General features: G+C 43.6%; 2 protein-coding genes across 3 annotated transcripts; one reads left to right on the top strand and one right to left on the bottom strand.

Moving 5' to 3' along the window:
- Positions 1-786: 786 nt before the first annotated feature.
- LOC106590338 (uncharacterized) lies at positions 787-3,068 on the bottom strand. 2 transcript variants are annotated; one of them, XM_014181241.3, is made up of 5 exons: positions 2,865-3,068; positions 2,509-2,683; positions 2,171-2,307; positions 1,533-1,757; positions 787-1,313 (listed from the first exon to the last, which is right to left on the bottom strand). In XM_014181241.3, the coding sequence occupies exons 2-5, from the start codon at positions 2,672-2,674 to the stop codon at positions 1,080-1,082; spliced, it is 762 nt and encodes a 253-aa protein (XP_014036716.3). In that variant the 5' UTR covers positions 2,675-2,683; positions 2,865-3,068; the 3' UTR covers positions 787-1,079. The 2 variants fall into 2 exon arrangements, with proteins under 2 accessions (XP_014036716.3, XP_014036747.3); XM_014181272.3 differs by having other exon boundaries at positions 787-1,110.
- A 5,425-nt stretch (positions 3,069-8,493) lies between these two features.
- LOC106590330 (heme oxygenase) lies at positions 8,494-12,265 on the top strand. Its single transcript, XM_014181218.3, has 7 exons — positions 8,494-8,652; positions 8,900-8,948; positions 9,519-9,630; positions 9,966-10,181; positions 10,639-10,911; positions 11,157-11,274; positions 11,542-12,265. The coding sequence occupies exons 2-7, from the start codon at positions 8,902-8,904 to the stop codon at positions 11,667-11,669; spliced, it is 894 nt and encodes a 297-aa protein (XP_014036693.1). The 5' UTR covers positions 8,494-8,652; positions 8,900-8,901; the 3' UTR covers positions 11,670-12,265.
- The last annotated feature ends 8,833 nt before the right edge of the window (positions 12,266-21,098 follow it).

The raw sequence follows: 21,098 nt of genomic DNA, 5'->3' as shown, positions 1-21,098 counted from the left end.
ATTTATAAAACCCTCTTAGGCCTCACTCCTCCCCATCTGAGATATCTACTGCAGCCCTCATCCTCCACATACAACACCCGTTCTGCCAGTCACATTCTGTTAATCAAGGCAAAGGGTGGATACCTTGAAGAATCTCAAATCTAAAACATATTTTGATTTAAGACTTTTGGGTTACTACATGATTCCATGTGTTATTTCAGTTTAGTCTTCACTATTATTCCACAGTATAGTAAAATAGTAAATAAAGAAAAAGCCAGGAATGAGTCCAAACCTTTGACTGGTAATGTATATGTGATGGTACATTATGAGCTAGATTAGTTATACAGGGATGGTTGAACATCTGGGGCGTGCCCAGCAGGATGCAACATTTTGGAATGTTCAGAGAAATAGGCTATGTAGAACAAACATGCCTCTTTGACATGTAGAACAAGGAATCACATTGGCTCTATTCATGGCATTTCTAGTCAATCTGCAACGTTCAACAACTTCTAGCAAATTAATGTGGCCCTGGAAAATTATACCCAAGTAGCAAGATACCCACTGCAGTGTTTTACAGTTCTAGAGCCAAACCAGAAGAAGCACTCCAGCACTGTCTGACATATCCAGTCAGTCTAAAAATATGTGGCCGTTGTGAGAACAGGCACTGACAGTCTTACGTGATGAGTCAGAGCTCAAGAAGTGGAAATGATTCCTTTAAATAATCAAAGCATTTAATCTGGAACAATAATTCAAGAACCGTTGATTAGAAGCTCTTGTCATGCCAAGTTAGAAAAATATCAAAACGAGTGCATGAACAAAACACGTTTTAATTGAACAAATAAAACAATGAATCTAAACAAATGGTTTATCTTTCAAATTCAATATGAACCCAGAAAACTTTGGACACAGGTAAAGTAGAGCGCTCCGTACAGAATGGGACGTTCGCTTAAGCCCCTCTTAAAACAAATAGCTTATTTCCCCCCCATCCCTTCAAAAGGCCCCAAACAGACAGGAAGGAACATCTTTTCAAAGTATGACAACTTCCTACTTGCCCTGGTTAAGGCTCTTCTCCTCATCAGACAGACTTCACAAACCAGGCATCACATAGACAATGTTGTCCAGAGTCTTTGCCTAGAAGAAAGACAGGGATAATAGAAGTTGGTGGTGAGAGTCTTTATCATTTGACAGCTACTTTGTGTGTGTGTGTGTGTGTGTGTGTGTGAAGGGCAGCTGCGTAGCTTGGGGACCAGAGAGGTGAGACAGGCCAGGGGAGCCAGGGCACACAGTAGAGAGTCCAGTAAAACAGACAGACTACCTGACACTGCCATCATCTCCTAGAGAGAGAGAGAGAACAAGAGAGACAGAGACACAGAGAGAGATAGAGAGACAGGGAAAGAGACACAGAAATAAAGGGAGCGTCAGGGCGAAAGAGAGCGAGAGAGTGTGTTAGAAACAGACAGACCGATTCATCATACAATGCTTGCATTACATGTCCGTATTTAGTAGCCTTTCAGTGTGAGGACAATGAAGCCAACAGTGTTCAACCAGCCCACCTTAGTTCCCTGAAGCCGGTGGCCAATGTGAGACAGGGATTCCCCCAGCAGCTGTAGGTGGGCCGCCGCGTTCACTGGGTCTACCTCAGGCCCTGTCAACATGGGTGAGTCTGTGGCATCAGGGGTCATGAGACTGCAACTAGCTGTAGAGGCCTCTGCGCTTATCTCGTTCTGCTGGTCGTCCATGTACATCCAGAATGATGACATGGTAGACTCCACCCTACCCTGGAAGAGGAGCGGGAAAAAGAAACGAGGGATGAGTAAGAAGCAGAAAAGAAGATCAGTGGAAGGAAACTTACCAAGCACTGCCCTCTGCTGTCCATTTTACACAATAACACCTAGAAGCTGCTCTTTTAGACACAGATCTAGGATCAGTACACCCTCCCTATATCATTAACATTAATCACTAGTGGGGAAATGCTAGACATAACTTAGGTCAGTGTCTACAGGGCAACTTGGTCTTCCTCTTACTATCTACAGAAAGAGGCTTTAGTCCCCAGGTGAACCTCAATTGTATTTTTGTTGATTCCTTGTATCCTCTCTCCTTGACTCCTTCTTAAACCTCATTAGAGGAGAATGTCTGAGGCTGCAAGGAATCAAGGACATACAATGGAGACTCACCCCACCTATTCACTCACTTCCTCAATTTTCTCCCCCTCTGTCAACCATTCGTCTGGTGATTCACTGGTCTGGTGGTCGTACTGGTGATGGGAGAGAACATTCAACTCCAGTCCTGCACTGCCATTGGTCCAACTGTGGGGGTGGGTGTGGTTACCTGTAGAGAGTAGGAAAGGATGCAGCTCCTATGAGATTGAGCCAAAATTACAGGGAGATGTGCATCCCACATGGTGCCCTATACCTTACATAGTGCACTAGTTTTGACCATGGTCAAAACTAAGTAGTGCACTATGTAGGGAATAGGGTGCCATTGCTCCAAATTTCATAGTCACGCTCACTATGTAGCCAAATTCCAAACCTGAATGTCTCTTCTTCTTGTATGACTTCTTGCATTTGCGTTCTTTGACAAGTTGTTCCTCGTCCGCCACTAGGTCATCATCCTCATCCTCCTCTCTCAGGAAGTCTTTGTGAGATCTTTTCTTCTCTCTCTGACTGCGGCTGGTCACAAGGCCCACCTCTCCCATCTTCTACACCTGGGAAAAGAGGCAGTAATATAGACATTAAAATCGATGCACATTACATGATACAATGTATAGGTTCAAATATACTGAATAGGCTACTATTGCAAAGAAGCTGCTTGGGCACACTGGCAAGAATATGCATTTGAATCTCCTAAAAGGTGCATTCTACCACCTCTAAACAAACACTGCCTACCTGCTCCGCACAAATGTAAACGCAGTACGGAGGTGGCTATGTTGCTCAACAGCTCGCGGTCATTTCGATTATGAAATAGCTATGTGTTTAACAACAACAACAGATCAAGAGAGCTCCGTTTTGGCTTTCCGATGTGTCGACAAAGAACTGATGGACCACCTCCAAACTTCACCCACCGCTTGTCGCCATCTCTGAAGAGTTCAAAGTTTGCTGCGCTCAAAAGCGCTGGATAACGCACCCGGTGGGTGGAGGCGCGTGGCTTACGTAAAATGAGACATTGGCATATACTATTCATAGGGTAACTAAATCAGTATTATTGGTGAAAGTATTATTTGCAAAACATTGCAATGTATGTTACAATTTTGCCGTGTGATAAAAAATCATATGTTTTTACTCACAGACTGTCAGGCTAGCCTACTCTACTCAATTTATGGGTGATAAATCGTTGCTCCATAATTTCCTGAATTTGAAGTCACCTTCGTTGGGGGGATGATTTCAACACCATTGGAATGCGAGTCCCTGCTGGTACAAATTCCGCGGACTCATGTTTAGGAAATGGTCGAATCGTTCTCAACCCATTTGCACCCCCTTCCCTCACGTCCACATAGTCGCTGAATCACGGTAAGCGTTCAAAGCAATATTCTTATCGCTGACTGATTCGGCATGAAAATCACGTCCAAAACCTTTATGACCAATTATTTTATTGCTACAATTTGGCACAAAGCAATACGCAACCTATATATTTGGCTGTATTGTTGCGGACTGCAGGTTGCAACAAAGTTACAGTTATGGATTATTCTCCATTAAATAAATGAATCTTTAAACCAAATCTTATTGCATCAAAATCGAATAATTATACCCTTATAAACCACATTAACAATATCATTCATATATGAATCATCAACTGATATTAGACCTAAGAGGGGATTAAATAGTAATAGAAGTTTACTTCTCAGTGTGATACATCATTGCCAAAGTGCCACTGCCATTTCCAGGCATGATTGAGTGCTTTGTTGTGACAGAGAGAGGGAGATTGACAGCATTGCAGCACACTGTGTGTACAGAAACAGTGGAGAGTATTTAGGTTACACTGTTAACAATTAAACCAACAGGTGTCTATTAATCTCTCTTTACCCATTTTAATTGAATGTACTGTACAGTACATCCACAGAGACTAAGGTTAGTCTAGTGGAACAAAATAATATACAATGACAAAGTGCAGTACAAGGTGCTAGAACCTTAAAGGGTTCTTCAGCGTTCCCCATAGGAGAATACTTTGAATAACCTTTTTTGGTTGCAGGTAGAGTCTTTTTGGTTCCAAGTCGGCTAGAACCCTTTTGGGTTCCATGTAGATCCCTTCCCATAGAGGGTTCTACATGGAACCCAAAGGTGTTCTACCTGGAACCAAAAAGGGTTCTACCTGCAACCAAAAAAGGTTATCCAATGGGGACAGGCTGTTATAAGAGTGTATTTGGACTGTGGACTTCAAGTTCACTGTGTCTGTGACTCTGTCTTATTTTAGCCAGACATTGCACTTGAACATCAGGAGAGTGCAATGTCAGCGAGTCCATTATGAAATGTTGCTATGTATCAGAAAATAATGACACATAAACCACAATGTGACTTGTACATTGGGTAATTGTTCTTACCTCTTCTGCATTTAGTGTTGGGAAATTTACAGTATTTCACGAGTTTATGGAAAATGTATTCAATCACATGTATTTCATTACCTTTTTTAAATATATATATATTATAAGTATTTGATCCCCTGCTGATTTTGTACGTTTGCCCACTGACAAAGAAATGATCAGTCTATAATTTTAATGTTAGGTTTATTTGAACAGTGAGAGACAGAATAACAACAAAAAAATCCAGAAAAACGCCTTTTAATGAGGGAAATAAGTATTTGACCCCCTCTCAATCAGAAAGATTTCTGGCTCACAGGTGTCTTTTATACAGGTAACGAGCTGAGATTAGGAGCACACTCTTAAAGGGAGTGCTCCTAATCTCAGCTTGTTACCTGTATAAAAGACACCTGTCCACAGAAGCAATCAATCAGATTCCAAACTCTCCACCATGGCCAAGATCAAAGAGCTCTCCAAGGATGTCAGGGACAAGATTGTAGACCTACCTACACAAGGCTGGAATGGGCTACAAGACCATCGCCAAGCAGCTTGGTGAGAAGGTGACAACAGTTGGTGCGATTATTCGCAAATGGAAGAAACACAAAAGAACTGTCAATCTCCCTCTGCCTGGGGCTCCATGCAAGATCTCACCTCGTGGAGTTGCAATGATCATGAGAACGGTGAGGAATCAGCCCAGAACTACACGGGAGGATCTTGTCAATGATCTCAAGGCAGCTGGGACCATAGTCGCCAAGAAAACAATTGGTAACACACTATGCCGTGAAGGACTGAAATCCTGCAGCGCCCGCAAGGTCCCCCTGCTCAAGAATACAGTGCCTTGTGAAAGTATTCGGCCCCCTTGAACTTTTCGACCTTTTGCCACATTTCAGGCTTCAAACATAAAGATATAAAACTGTAATTTTTTGTGAAGAATCAACAACAAGTGGGACACAATCATGAAGTGGAACGAAATTTATTGGATATTTCAAACTTTTTTAACAAATAAAAAACTGAAAAATTGGGCGTGCAAAATTATTCAGCCCCTTTACTTTCAGTGCAGCAAACTCTCTCCAGAAGTTCAGTGAGGATCTCTGAATGATCCAATGTTGACCTAAATGACTAATGATGATAAATAGAATCCACCTGTGTGTAATCAAGTCTCCGTATAAATGCACCTGCTCTGTGATAGTCTCAGAGGTCCGTTTAAAGCGCAGAGAGCATCATGAAGAACAAGGAACACACCAGGCAGATCCGAGATACTGTTGTGGAGAAGTTTAAAGCCGGATTTGGATACAAAACGATTTCCCAAGCTTTAAACATCCCAAGGAGCACTGTGCAAGCGATAATATTGAAATGGAAGGAGTATCAGACCACTGCAAATCTACGAAGACCCGGCCGTCCCTCTAAACTTTCAGCTCATACAAGGAGAAGACTGATCAGAGATGCAGCCAAGAGGCCCACAATCACTCTGGATGAACTGCAGAGATCTACAGCTGAGGTGGGAGACTCTGTCCATAGGACAACATTCAGTCGTATACTGCACAAATCTGGCCTTTATGGAAGAGTGGCAAGAAGAAAGCCATTTCTTAAAGATATCCATAAAAAGTGTCGTTTAAAGTTTGCCACTAGCCACCTGGGAGACACACCAAACATGTGGAAGAAGGTGCTCTGGTCAGATGAAACCAAAATCGAACTTTTTGGCAACAATGCAAAACGTTATGTTTGGCGTAAAAGCAACACAGCTCATCACCCTGAACACACCATCCCCACTGTCAAACATGGTGGTGGCAGCATCATGGTTTGGGCCTGCTTTTCTTCAGCAGGGACGGGGAAGATGGTTAAAATTGATGGGAAGATGGATGGAGCCAAATACAGGACCATTCTGGAAGAAAACCTGATGGAGTCTGCAAAAGACCTGAGACTGGGACAGAGATTTGTCTTGCAACAAGACAATGATCCAAAACATAAAGCAAAATCTACAATGGAATAGTTCACAAATAAACATATCCAGGTGTTAGAATGGCCAAGTCAAAGTCCAGACCTGAATCCAATCGAGAATCTGTGGAAAGAACTGAAAACTGCTGTTCACAAACGCTCTCCATCCAACCTCACTGAGCTCGAGCTGTTTTGCAAGGAGGAATGGGCAAAAATTTCAGTCTCTCGATGTGCAAAGCTGATAGAGACATACCCCAAGCGACTTACAGCTGTAATCGCAGCAAAAGGTGGCGCTACAAAGTATTAACGTATTAACTTGCACGGACAATTTTTCAGTTTTTTATTTGTTAAAAAAGTTTGAAATATCCAATAAATTTCGTTCCACTTCATAATTGTGTCCCACTTGTTGTTGATTCTTCACAAAAAATTACAGTTTTATATCTTTATGTTTGAAGCCTGAAATGTGGCAAAAGGTCGAAAAGTTCAAGGGGGCCGAATACTTTCGCAAGGCACTGTACATGTACATGCCCGTCTGAAGTTTGCCAATGAACATCTGAATGATTCAGAGGACAACTGGGTGAAAGTGTTGTGGTCAGATGAGACCAAAATGGAGCTCTTTGGCATCAACTCAACTCGCCGTGTTTGGAGGAGGAGGAATGCTGCCTATGACCCCAAGAACACCATCTCCACCGTCAAACATGGAGGTGGAAACATTATGCTTTGCGGGTGTTTTTCTGCTAAGGGGACAGAACAACTTCACCGCATCAAAGGGACAATGGACGGGGACATGTACCGTCAAATCTTGGGTGAGAACCTCCTTCCCTCAGCCAGGGCATTGAACATTGTCGTAGATGGGTATTCCAGCATGACAATGACCCAAAACACACGGCCAAGGCAACAAAGGAGTAGCTCAAGTATAAGCACATTAAGGTCCTGGAGTGGCCTAGCCAGTCTCCAGACCTTAATCCCATAGAAAATCTGTGGAGGGAGCTGAAGGTTCGAGTTGCCATACGTCAGCCTCGAAACCTTAATGACTTGGAGAAGATCTGCAAAGAGGAGTGGGACAAAATCCCTCCTGAGATGTGTGCAAACCTGGTGGCCAACTACAAGAAACGTCTGACCTCTGTGATTGCCAACAAGGGTTTTGCCACCAAGTACTAAGTCATGTTTTGCAGAGGGGTCAAATACTTATTTCCCTCATTAAAATGCAAATCAATTTATAACATTTTTGACATGCGTTTTTCAGGATTTTTGTGTTGTTATTCTGTCTCTCACTGTTCAAATAAACCTACCATTAAAATTATAGACTGATCATTTCTTTGTCAGTGGGCAAATGTACAAAATCAGCAGGGGATCTAATACTTTTTTCCCTCACTGTATATATAAAATGGCCAGTAAACCGTACATAATTTACCCACAAAGAGCCAACTAGCGAACTTCAAGTAGCAAACTTTAATCATCAAACATTAGATTACTACCACTTCTTGACAAAACACACCATAGTCATGTGATTGTGCTGTGTAGTTTACACAGAGTCCGGATTTCAACACTCCTTCCTCTGCTCCCCTGAGTGCTGAAGTTACACTGTCATGTTTAGTTAGTGCTGACTTCTGATCCCTCCTCCACCATTCCAAGTTGTTCCTAAAGTTGCTCTGTCATGATTAGTCCTTGTCCCTCCATTCTCCCCAGTTGTCCATTGCTATTCCCTCACTCCTCCCTCTTCTTTCCAGGGTGGTAATAAAGTTAGTCATGTTTACTCTTGGTCCCCCTCCTTCCAGTTTTCCCTTTATATTCCTAAAGTTGCGCTGTCATGTTAAGCGCTGGTCCCTCCCTCCAGTTTTCGATTTATGTTCCTAAAGTTGCCCTGTCATGTTAAGCGCGGGTCCCTCCTCCCTGCAGTTTTCCATTACTAGTATTCCTAAAGTTGCCCTGTCATGTTTAGTCCTAGTCCCTCCCTCCACAATGTTCCCATAGCTGTTCCTAGCAGAGCTGTTGTTGAGTCAGGTTTACTGCTTCCTGTTTCTCTCAGCTCAGCTAACCCGTGAAAGAGAAGAAGGGAGGGAGGGAGGGAGGAGGGGAGGACAGTATAAAGAGAGGTAGAGACCAGAGAGGAGGCACACAAAGTAAGGATTGTACACTTAGGGAGAAAGAGAGAAGGAGAAGACAGTCTCTCATTGTGGGAATATAATAACAAAGAAAGGACCAACTATTGTATAACTTGTGAACTGGTGAGTGAAAAAACTGATTTACAATTTGACTTTTGTGCCATTTCTGGGTTATAGCTTTCTATAGCAACTGACATTGCAATTCCTGTTTGGGGCATATAGCAATATGCAAGTATCTGATGTGTGATCATTTTAAAGGCTTATTATCAACATACATATCATGTTTATATGGTATACTCTGTTATAGATCATACTGTATGACACCGTATTACCTCAGTCATACTGATGGTTTTCTCTGTTATAAATACAGATATGGAGACAGAGAAGAAGATGCAGACACAAGTGGAGCTCACAGACAGGTAAGGCTGTGAACTGTTGTTACAGCCAGCAGTATGCATGCTACTGATTTCTGTGTTTTGATTTAACTTAGCAGACAGTTAATATACGCTGTCTCTGTGCTTGCCTCTACCAAGCATATGAAGATCTCAGACAAACTAAAATGTTTCTTGTGTTAGTAAGTGTCTTATAATAAACGTGCTGCTTTTGCAAGAGACAGTGTTTCATGGGGTGTTCTTCTGAGTAGGTGTCTATTGCTCTGATCTACCTGCAATATCTTATCTTCATTAGCAGTTAGCAGTAAGCCTCCATCGGTAGACCCGTGTTGGTTTTCCACCTTTAAGTGATATGTCACCCAGCTGTTCTATACGTCAGTGGGCATTTCTGCTCTCATCCTTCTGTCTGTCAATCATCACTCAGTGTGTGAACTGGGTCATGTATGCTCAGTGTGTAAGACAGTCTTTATCACAGGTTGAAAACAGAAGTTAACATGACCCCCCCATCTCTCTCTCCGTTTGTGAACAGTACAGTAATGGTGGGACTTTACAGGTTGAATACAGGGGTTAATGTGTTTTCCCCTCTCTCTCCCACAGTGATCTGTCTGAGCAGATTAAAGCTGTAACCAAGGACAGCCATGTCAGAGCAGAGAACACTGAGCTGATGCTGGCCTACCAGAGAGGAAACATCAGTCTGACTCAGTACAAGGTAATCAATCATTAACATATCATTAATAAAGACAAAGATCATCTATTCATCTCTCTGTTTAAACCTCTGCTGCATGTTAGTAAATGGAGATACTAGCCAGTACAACGCAATTAGTCTTGTGATTCCCTATCTACACTGTAATTCCCATCAGTTGATCCGAATCTTCAGTGTGGACATGCAACATTTTTCAAGCTGGAGCGCCGTGCATCATCATGCTCCATCATTCTATCATGTACTGCTATAAACTGTTGTGGGTCAAGGTACTGTATTTTGTGTATAATGGAAGTATTGAGACTAACCCTAGTTCATATCCTTTCTTTATCTCCTTTCCTCAGCTTCTCCTGTGCTCCCTCTATGAGATCTATCAAGCACTAGAGGAAGCTCTGGACAACAACTCCAACCACCCGAGTGTCGCGCCTATATACTTCCCCCTGGAACTAGCACGGCTGGAGTCAGTGGAGAGAGACCTGGAGCATTTCTATGGGCAGGACTGGAGAGAGAAGATTGTTGTACCGGCTGCCACTAAAATCTATGCCCATAGACTCAGACAGGTGTGTATTAAACTGGACTGGTCTGGAATCTAACCTACCAGCTACTGTGGAAGTTGAATCGTACCACAGGGTTTTCCAAACTCGGTCCTGGGGTCTTCTCTGGGTGCACATTTTAGTTTTTGCCCTAGCACCACACAGCTGATTCAAATAACTACCTCATCATAAAAATGTGATTATTGGAATCAGCTGTGTACCTTTGATTATTTGAATCATCTGTGTAGTGTTAGAGCAAAAAACTAAACGTGCACCCAAGATGGGCCCCAGGACCAAGTTTAGGAAACCCTGCCTTATGTAACCATGATGGGGGCAAATGAGGGTTTCAAAAATCCAAACGTTAGAAGTTGAGACACTTTTTAAAAAGAATGTGGTTACTTGGAATGGGTTTATAGTGCATTCACACCAATGACTGTACTGACTCTCTTTCTCTCTCTCTTTCTTTCTCTCTTTCCCTCCACAGATCGGCAAAGACAACCCTGAGTACCTAGTGGCCCACGCATACACCCGCTACCTCGGCGACCTATCTGGCGGACAAGTCCTTGGCCGCATTACCCAGAAGTCTCTGGGGCTGAAGGGTGGCGAGGGTCTGTCGTTCTTTTCCTTCCCGGGCGTGAGCAGCCCCAACCTGTTCAAACAGCTGTACAGGAGTAGAATGAACAGCATAGAGCTGGAGGAGGAGGAGAGGAAAGGAATGCTGGAGGAGGCTGTCAGAGCCTTCGAGTTGAACATCCAGGTGAGGAGGAGAGGAGGATGGAGAGGAGTGGAGGAGGAGATGGGTTGGGGAGATAGGGGGGATGACAAGCAATAGGGAAACGGGACAGGCATGGTTTAGGGGTGATATAAGGCTAGATATTAGGGTTGGTGTTCAGCTATAAGCTAAGTGAGCGCCGTTTTGTTTTTTTAAGGATCTTCTTGGCTCTTCGTACATAAGATGACTGACTTTTGACTGATGTTGTCTTGCCTCTGTCTGTGATGCAGGTCTTTGACGATCTTCAGAAGATGGTGTCTGTGACAGAGAGGGAAAGTGAGCTCATGCATACGACAACCAGAAATAGATGCACAAGACACACGTCGACACACTCCAAACTGGCTGATGGTAAGTTACACACACTCACACACACACACACACACACACACACACACACACACACACACACACACACACACACACACACACACACACACACACACACACACACACACACACACACAGGCATAGACACACACACACACACGCACGCATAGGCACATGCATGTGCGAACGCACACACACACTGGTTGAATATGGTGACGGTGATATTTAGTACATATGCAGTTAGTGTGTTAGATAATACTAATAATTCCTCCTTTCCTCTTTTCTCAGGAGAGAAACTGACGGCTAGATCCCTTCAGATCCAGACCAGTCTGGTCAACGCATCACCCCTCTTCAGAATGGTTCTGGGGATCTGTGTAGCCCTGGCAACGGTTGGCATGGGAATCTATGCTTTCTAAAGTTGTATAGAAGTGTTTTCAGCAAAGTTGTATCCGTCCATAACAGAAGATTACCCTAGACCTAGAAGATGTTGGGAGTATTTTTGTACTTTAAAGACCTTAAAGAGGATGAAGGACCCCATATTTTATAATGTTGTTGATCCTAAATAGTTTAAAAAGGTGTTAAAAAACGAAATACTGTACATAAGTAATAACTTAGTAATGTAGATTCTTATAGTTCCTGTGTTGTATGTAGCCACATTAAACTATGATTTAGGATGTGAATGATACTGATACATGTCCATGTGTCAGACTGGCAGTACTGACTCAATGTACCAGTATAAAATCACTAGTACACTAGTAATAGACTAGTACTCCTGAACATTTTGTGAAATTTCTGTATCTTTTATCAATGTCACTGTGAAAATGAGAGCAAAATGAAACCTATCCTCTTTCATTTACAATCTCAAGATTTAGCAATTACTACTGTAATATTTCTACGTGTCGAAAAGTCAGTTATACTGTTTGTGAAATTTGTTCAACAAAAATATTTGTATATATTTGTCGATTTTTTAATAAAAAGAGTATACCATATGGGGTATAAAATGCACAGATAATTTCTTAATCGTCTACATTATTTAAAATCCTTTCCTCTATCAACATCCAACCACAGGAGTAACAATACAGATTGAAGATGTCGTTTTATCTCAATCAGTGTGCATAAAAAAGTTTAATTAATATACTTTAAAATGAAGAAAACAATAAAACAGGAATAAAAAATAATATCAGGCTGTTACAGTTCCAAGTCTTGTGGGGTTTCTAATCAGTAATGCCAAGGCCCAAATCCCATCATTCTATTTCCCAAATAATAACAGACAAATTAAATAATGTCAGGCTGTTAGAATTCTCTTCTAATATACGAGTCTTGTGGTGGTAATAGGCTTTAGGCGGCTTTAGAACCCCCTTCATTACATTTCCTTCTGAAGACGTTGCGAATCCTCCTCATCTTCTTCTTCTTGGTTTGTCATGCTCCACTTCCTTTTTTTTTTTTTTACACCTTTATTTAACTAGGCAAGTCAGTTAAGAACAAGTTCTTATTTTCAATGACGACCTAGGAACAGTGGGTTAACTGCCTTGTTCAGGGGCAGAACGACAGATTTGTACCTTGTCAGCTCGGGGATTCGAACTTGCAACCTTTCGGTTTCCTTTCCAGTTCAGTCCTCGAAGACTGAGAAGGCTGGTCATCTTCTTCTTTGATGGTCTGGACTGTGGTGCTGGTGGCATCAGAAAGAGGTGCTTCTCTAGCCTCAGCCTCATATACCAGCTGTAGATGGTTCTGTGGTAGGATGGGCTCCAGGTTTAAATGCCAGTCAGAAACAACAGCTTTGGAGGGTTCCGATTCCGGGCAAAAGGGTCACTAACTTCCTCATTCTGCTGTGTTTCTGCTCTATTGTCTCCTTGGTCAGGTGGCTAGAGGTCAGTGGTTCAGAGTCTGACACAGCAGCGTTGCTTTCACCTTGCTTCTTCAGCTGTATGTCTTCTTTGAACAAGAACTTAGAGCATGGTTCTCCATCATACTCTGGGTAGAGCATGGTTCTCCATCATACTCTGGGTAATAAGTCCCTCCTTGTTAGCAGCAAACCGATCAGGTACACTCTTAGTAATCCACAGCGCTACAAGGCAAACCAAATAGTGGCTGAAGATCTTTGATCCCAGTGCTCTCGCCAGCACCGTTCTGGGGCCTAGTATCTCCTCCATGTTCTCCATGATGTTCGTGGCCACTGTTGGTTAATTACTTCAACAAATGATCAGGTCTATATAATTATCAAACATACAGTTGAAGTCGGAAGTTTACATATACCTTAGCCAAATACATTTAAACTCAGTTTTCCACAATTCCTGACATTCAATCCTAGTAAAAATTCCCTGTTTTAGGTCAGTTAGGATCATTATTTTAAGAATGTAAAATGTCAGAATAATAGTAGAGAGAATGATTTATTACAGCTTTTATTTCTTTCATCACATTCCCAGTGGGTCAGAAGTTTACATACACCTAATTAGTATTTTGTAGTACTGCCTTTAAATTGTTTGACTTGGGTCAAACGTTTAGGGTCGCCTTCCACAAGCTTCCCACAGTAAGTTGGGTGAATTTTGGCCCATTCCTCCTGACAGAGCTGGTGTAACTGAGTCAGGTTTGTAGGCCTCCATGCTCGCACATGTTTTTTTCCGTTCTGCCCACAAATTTTCTGTGGGATTGAGGTCAGGGCTTTGTGATGGCCACTCCAATACCTTGACTTTGTTGTCCTTAAGCCATTTTGCCACAACTTTGGAAGTATGCTTGGGGTCATTGTCCATTTGGAAGACCCATTTGCAACCAAGCTTTAACTTCCTGACTGATGTCTTGAGATGTTGCTTCAATATATCCACATACTTTTCCATCCCCATGATGCCATCTATTTTGTGAAGTGCACCAGTTCCTCCTGCAGCAAAGCACCCCCACAACATGATGCTGCCTCCCCTGTGCTTCACGGTTGGGATGGTGTTCTTCAGCTTGCAAGCATCCCCCTTTTTCCTCTAAACATAGCAATGGTCATTATGGCCAAACAGTTCTATTATATAGGACTTGTTTTACTGTGGATGTAGATACTTTGTACCTGTTTCCTCCAGCATCTTCACAAGGTACTTTGCCGTTGTTCTGGGATTGATTTGCACTTTCGCACCAAAGTATGTTCATCTCTAGGAGACAGAACTCATCTCCTTCCTGAGCGGTATTACGGCTGCGTGGTCCCATGGTGTTTATACTTACGTACTATTGTTTGTACAGATGAACGTGGTACCTTCAGGTGTTTGGAAATTGCTCCCAAGGATGAACCAAACTTGTGGTCTACAATTGTTTTTCTGAGGTCTTGGCTGATTTCTTTTGATTTTACCATGATGTCAAGCAAAGAGGCACCGAGTTTGAAGGTAGGCCTTGAAATGCATCCACAGTTACACCTCCAATTGACTCAAATGATGTCAATTAGTCTATCAGAAGCTTCTAAAGCCATAACATCATTTTCTGGAATTTTCCAAGCTGTTTAAAGGCACAGTCAACTTAGTGTATGTAAACTTCTGACCAACTGGAATTGTGATACAGTGAATTATAAGTGAAATTATCTGTCTATAAACAATTGTTGGAAAAATTACTTGTGTTATGCACAAAGTAGATGTCCTAACAAACTTGCCAAAACTATAGTTTGTTAACAAGAAATTTGTGGAGTGGTTGAAAAACGAGTTAATGACTCCAACCTAAGTGTATGTAAACGTCCAACTTCAACTGTACATTAGTAATGGAAACATACTCTGTTTAAGTATAAAAAAAGACTCCTTTAGTAATACAATTTTTAGGCCGAAGTTGGTACAGAGTACAGTATATATTATTTTACCTTTATTTAACTAGACAAGTGAGTTAAGAACAAATTCTTATTTTCAATGATGGCCATAGGAACAGCGGGTTAACTGCCTTGTTCAGCGGGAGAACGACAGATTTTTACCTTGTCAGCTCGGGGATTCGGTCTTGCAATTTTTCAGTTACTAGTCCAACGCTCTAACCACTAGGCTACCTGCCGCCCCACAACTATATGATAGTTTCTCCCCAAGTTCTGCAAAATGTATAAGACATCCTGTAACTCATATAGCCTCTCCCAGTCCTCCTTGCGTGAGTTTCACTGGCAACAACATTTTTATAAATTTAACCTCCCCTGACAGCAGCAACCATCTTATCAGCAATTTAAAGCTCAGAAGTGGGTTTGACTGAAACTTGACCTTTCATCACAAGTATAGGGTCATGACAAGGTGAACGAGTGTAAGCATCTTCTGGCAGGGGGCTGGTTTCATCAAGTCTGTGGCAGCTTTGTGTTCTCAGAAAACCACGGTGGGATCCAGACAGGAGTCTGAATGTAGACGCCTTCTGATAGTGTCTGAAGGTCACTACACTCAAAACAGGTTTAACACACAGTCTCCTGAAAAGGAGACCTTACAGTTGATCATAACACAATTTATTAACCCTTTAAAGGTATAAGGCCTTGGTTTAACACTCTTCACCACCTCCAAGTGATCTGTGGACTGCTGAAGAGTGTTGACCAGCTGCCCCCTGGACCCATAACAAGAACCATAGGAGAGCTTCTGCATCCTTCGAAAGAGGGGTGACCTTCAGAGAAAGTCAGTTCCTGAAAGGGTTTGTAATTCACTTGAAGAATTACCTGGGAGATAATGTCCTGATGGTTTAACTGAGCACCACGACCTGCTTCTGGAATGTCTTGGAGGCAGCTCGTCCCCTTGGTCCCGATTTCAGTGAGGGCTCTTTGAACGATGTCCCTTGTGCGGTCTCTTTCTGCCGCCATGTCCACCAGGCTCTCCACGACCTCCCTGACTTCCTGTGGAATCTCCATCTGGGTTTGGCTGAGGAGCTCCACCTGGACCTTCTCCTCTGACCTGATCTCAGGTTTGGCATGTTTCTCTGCATTGTCAGTGAAGAGCTGCTGCTGATCCACAATGAACTTCACATGGAGAAGAGAAATACATGTTCTCTCTAAAAGCTCCTCTTATGACTATTGATAGAGGTTAAAACAGCAGTCTATAATAAGATTTATATATATTTCATTTTCAATACATTTGCAAAAATGTCTACACTCCTGTTTGGACTTCATCGTTGGAGTATTGTGTGTAGATGGGTGAAAAAAAACCCCCAATTTAATCAATTTAGAATGTCGGGCTGTAACACAACATGTGGAATAAGTCAAGGGGTATGAATACTTTCTGAATGCACTGCATTTATTTCTTATGAAACATACAGTAGGCCTCTATTACTACAGTATTACACTGAAAATAGTCACAAACAGGGATAAGAGAAGCCGGTCATTCCTTTTCAGTAGACCGGAGAGACGGGCATCGTTCCACATTGAGCTCTCTCAACATCCTGCTCGATGTTAACGAGCCTGTGCCGACTCCTCACCTTCAATGTCTGTCTGAGTTTGAATTTAGTGGAATATTGCATATTAGCAGTGGCAAATGTTTATACGAATGAAAGCATTTACAACTCATTTTGGACACCTGACAATGTCATTTAGATCAGGCTATTATGGATCTTTTACATCTCGCTGGTTAGAAAGTCAAGTATATTTCTTACCAGCTCAATGAGGTAGGGGTTTCTCCCCTCTCTTCCTGAAATCTACAAATGAAACAGAATGCATATCAGTCACTTTGTGTCATAAATTCAGCAAAGAGACTTATCATGCTTTGGCCATGTATTTAGCTTCATTATTAGCTATACAGGAAAGTGTTGGACAGGTTGACTGCCTGTGGACCTTGAGGTCTCTCCCCCTTTTTCAGGAAGGCTTTCTAAACATTGAAGATGATCCATCCCCTCATGTGATTGACAGTGATGTAGGCTGAAGAGTCAGGAACTCTGATGAGCTCTCTCTGTAAGACAGGCCATCATTAGCTCTGGAACCAGTGAGCAGAGCGCTAACTGGCCATTCATTTGAACTCATACAAACATAAGGGATATGACGGGCCACTTTTGACCTATTATTATTTAGCACTTCCTATGTAGGTCTACATAATAAAAAAAAAATAATCCAGGAAATGTTCTTACCTGCTCATCAAGGTGTGACAGAAGCCAGTATGCGTGGATGCACTGGAAATGCATGTTCACTACAACCTATTCTAAAGTGAAGAGAACCTAGAAATGTATCACGGAAATAATCAAACCAAAAAAAAGATATGAGAGAGATGTGTATGCCACAATGCCAGATATAGGTTATTTGTCTTCATAAACGAATATTGAGGTGTTTTACACGGTGACATCACTTGATGGCGCTCAATGTCAAGCGATGTTTTTGTCATCATACAATTGAATTTGGCATGTGTCATGCGGGCTGCAGTAAACCCATAGAGATCCTATTAAATTACTAGAGGGGCATTGTCATAAATGTTAGGCGGAGCAGCACAGGAGAACCCAAGAGCAGACTCAGACCAGGAAACAGGGATGAAGGAACAAAGATATTTATTTTAACACAGGGAGAGATGAGTTGTAGGAAACCCGATGTGGAGGCTGAGGTTGGAATGAGCTGGGTTGGGACAGGGCAAACAGGCCCGGAGGGGAATCCAAGGGAGTGATGAGTTGAATCCAGAACAGGGTATCACGATGTGAGACAGGAACTAGTCAGAGCAGAAAAATGAACAGAGATTACAATCTGGCAGATTTCTCTGCAGGTGAGAGCTTGCGGGACAAGGCACATGGATGGAGCTTCTGAACGTGGAGACAGGACAGCACCTACCCCGGTGTTGGAAGCGTCCACCGAGGACAAACTGGAGTTCTGGGTCTGGCTGGGTAAGGATTGGAGTGGAAGTGAAGCGGTGCTTGAGTTTCCGGAACGGTTCCTCTGCCTCGGGGGACCAGTGGAACGGAGGTGAGAGAAGCTACCAAACAACTGTAGTCACGGATGAAACGTCTAAAAATTGGCAAACCCCAGAAAATGCTGTAGCTGCTTCAGATTAGTGGGCACAGGCCACTCTGACTGCCCTAACCTTGGCAGGGTCCATTCGTAGCTGTCCTTGTGCAATAATGTAACCCCAAAAGGACACAGGGGAAACGAGACTCACATTTTTCAGCCTTAACAAAAAGTTTAATCTCCAACAGCCATTGGAGGACTTGGTGAACGTGTTGCTTGTGAGGCTCAAGTCTGGAAAAAATAATGTCATCCACATAGAAAAAACTAAGCATCCAATAACATCATTCACCAGGCTCTGAAACAGCAGGGGCGTTAGTGAGACCAAACGGCATGACCAAATACTCAGTGTCCAAGTGGTGTGTTGAACGCCGTTTTCCACTCGTCCCCCTTTCTGATGCGGACAAGGTGGTAGGCATTCCGGAGGTCAAGTTTAGTGAAAACCGTGGCACCATGGAGGGGGGCAGAAGCAGAACTGATGAGTGGCAAGGGATACTTGTCACTGACAGTGATACTATTCAACCCACGGAAGTCTATGCACGGCCTCAATGACCCATCTTTTTTCTTGACAAAAAAACCCCAGCTCCCATCGGAGGGTAAGAAGGCCTGTCATGTCCGACAGCCAGGGAATCCTGGATGTATTCCTCCATAGCCTCTTGCTATACAACCTGCTACTGGGGAGAGGAGCTCCAGGCTGAAGCTCGATAGCGCAGTCGTACGGCCGATGAGGCGGCAGAGATGGGGTGTGGTGCTTACTGAACACAGGAGCTAGACCGTGATACTCTGGAGGAACAGAAGACAGGTCCGGAGGATCTGGAATGGACTGGGGTACAGACAAGGCAGGTGGAAGGGCAGAATGTAGACAATTGGAATGACAAAAGGTACTCCAAGTAGTTACCCTCCCGGTAGTCCAGTCAATCTGTGGGTTGTGTAGTTTTAACCATGGATGACCCAGAACCAGGGGAGAGTTGGGACTGTTGATTATGTGGAAACGGTTTTCACAGACACGGAAGAGAAGCTTACCATTGAGAGCGTTGGCATCGAGAGGTGCGTTAAGTGGAACGGTGTCCAGACCCAACTGGTCAACACCTCAGTCAAGAAAGCTCTCGTCGGCACCTGAATCTATAAGAGCAGATAGATTAAAAGCCTGGCTCTGCCACACAAGGTTGACCTCAAACAGGGGTCTGGGGAAGATGGGCCGGTGATTTGACGGAACAGTATTTCCCCCATAACGACCGAGCCTCCTCTTACTGGATGCAGGGAACAAGTGGAGACAAGGTGGCCAACCTGGCCACTGTATAGACAGCTCCTAGTATCGATACGCCGTTGCCTCTCCTCTGGAGGTAGACGGGTCCGGCTGAGCTGCATGGGTTCAGGCTTAGAACATGCCTGGGGTAGGGATGCAGTCAGAGGAGAAGGGCAAGGCACTGAAGCAGATGTTAAGGAACTTGTAACCCTACCTACCCTCTCCCTCCGACGCTCCCAGAGACAGTTGTCAATGCGGATAGTAAGAGAAATGAGTTCATCAAGATCAGGCTCCTCCCTGGACACCAACTCTTCCTTGAGGGTCTCAGTGAGTGAGTTCCGGAATGCTCCCTGAAGAGCCTCCTCATTCCAGTCGCTCTCTGCGGCGAGGGTGCGGAAATAACATGCCATTTCAGCAACACCCTGGGAGCCTTGATGGAGGGACAGGAGTTGTTTAGCGGCGTCCTTTCCGCAGACCGGGTGGTCGAAGACCTTCCTCATCTCCTCCGTGAATATGCTATAGGAGAAGCAAATGTGTGACTGTCTCTCCCACACAGCAGTGGCCCAGGAAAGCGCTGCGCCACAGAGGCAACCAATCAAAAAGGAAATCTTGGCTCGTTCACTAGCATAAGAGCTGGGCTGTTGCTCAAATACTAGTGAACATTGTACTAGAAAAGCTCTGCAAGCTCCGAGAGTTCCATCGTAGCGCTCGGGAGTAAGAACAAACGGCTCCCGGGGCGAAGAGGAAGGTTGGGAGTTTTGGGCGAAGGTTCGGCCCAGTAGGACAGACGTGCTCCGGGAAAACTCATTGATAGTCTCCAGAAGGGTTTTTAGTGATTGGTCATGTTGATTGAGCAGGGTGCCTTGACCAATGAGAATTTGGTGGAGAGCATCCGAGTCTGCTGGGTTCATATTTGGCCAGATCGTACTGTTAAGCGGATCAGCACAGGGGAACCCAAGAGCAGACTCAGACCAGGAAACAGGTGAATGAACCAAGATATTTACTGTAACACAGGGAGAGATGAAGTGCAGATCCAGGGAAGCTTGGATGAGTTGTAGGAAACCTGATGTGGAGGCTGAGGTTGGAATGAGCTGGGTTGGGACAGGGCAAACAGGCCCGGAGGGGAATCCAAGGGAGTGATGAGTTGAATCCAGAACAGGGTATCATGATGTGAGACAGGAACTAGAGTCAGAGCAGAAAAATGAACAGAGATTACAATCTGGCAGAGTGGAAGTGGCAGGACTGAGTATTTGTACAGGACTTGATTATGGAACGGGTCGCAGCTGGTGGGGAACTGCTCTGACTCCAGCACACCTGTCTCCAACCACACAATCACACACAGAGAGAGAGAAGTAGAGGGAGAGAACTGGGAGAATGGCTGCAGGTCAAGGAGACACCGGATGTCCACTAGGGGGTGTAGCAGGAGCAGATGTGACAATAAACCCTCACATTTCCATAATTGGGAATACATGGCAGCCATCTTGGTCAGGGATGATTCCAAAAGCAGTCTAATTAGAATGAATGGCAGTATAGGCATAGGTAATATACAGCTCTGGAAAATATTAAGAGACCACTGCAAATTATCAGTTTCTCTGGTTTTACTATTTATAGGTATGTGTTTGGGTAAAATGAACATTTCTGCCTAATTCTATAAACTACTGACAGAATTTCTCTCAAATCCCCCCACCCTCCCCCCCTCCAAAAAATATTGTC

This window comes from Salmo salar, chromosome 02 (genome assembly GCF_965601325.2).
Source record: "Salmo salar chromosome 02, fSalSal1, whole genome shotgun sequence".
Taxonomy (NCBI): Eukaryota; Metazoa; Chordata; class Actinopteri; order Salmoniformes; family Salmonidae; genus Salmo; species Salmo salar.
The sequence above is the reverse complement of the archived record's forward strand: the minus strand, read 5'-3'. Positions and strand labels throughout refer to the sequence as shown.

Excerpts from the sequence above, each read along its gene's own strand:
- LOC106590330 (XM_014181218.3), top strand. The coding sequence starts at position 8,902 with ATGGAGACAGAGAAGAAGATGCAGACACAAGTGGAGCTCACAGACAG. Across the intron at positions 10,182-10,638 it reads ATGCCCATAGACTCAGACAG|ATCGGCAAAGACAACCCTGA; the intron begins GTGTGTATTAAA and ends TTCCCTCCACAG. Across the intron at positions 10,912-11,156 it reads CCTTCGAGTTGAACATCCAG|GTCTTTGACGATCTTCAGAA; the intron begins GTGAGGAGGAGA and ends TCTGTGATGCAG.
- LOC106590338 (XM_014181241.3), bottom strand. The coding sequence starts at position 2,674 with ATGGGAGAGGTGGGCCTTGTGACCAGCCGCAGTCAGAGAGAGAAGAAA. Across the intron at positions 1,758-2,170 it reads AGGGGGAGAAAATTGAGGAA|GGTAGGGTGGAGTCTACCAT; the intron begins GTGAGTGAATAG and ends CTCCTCTTCCAG. Across the intron at positions 1,314-1,532 it reads ACCGGCTTCAGGGAACTAAG|GAGATGATGGCAGTGTCAGG; the intron begins GTGGGCTGGTTG and ends CTCTCTCTCTAG.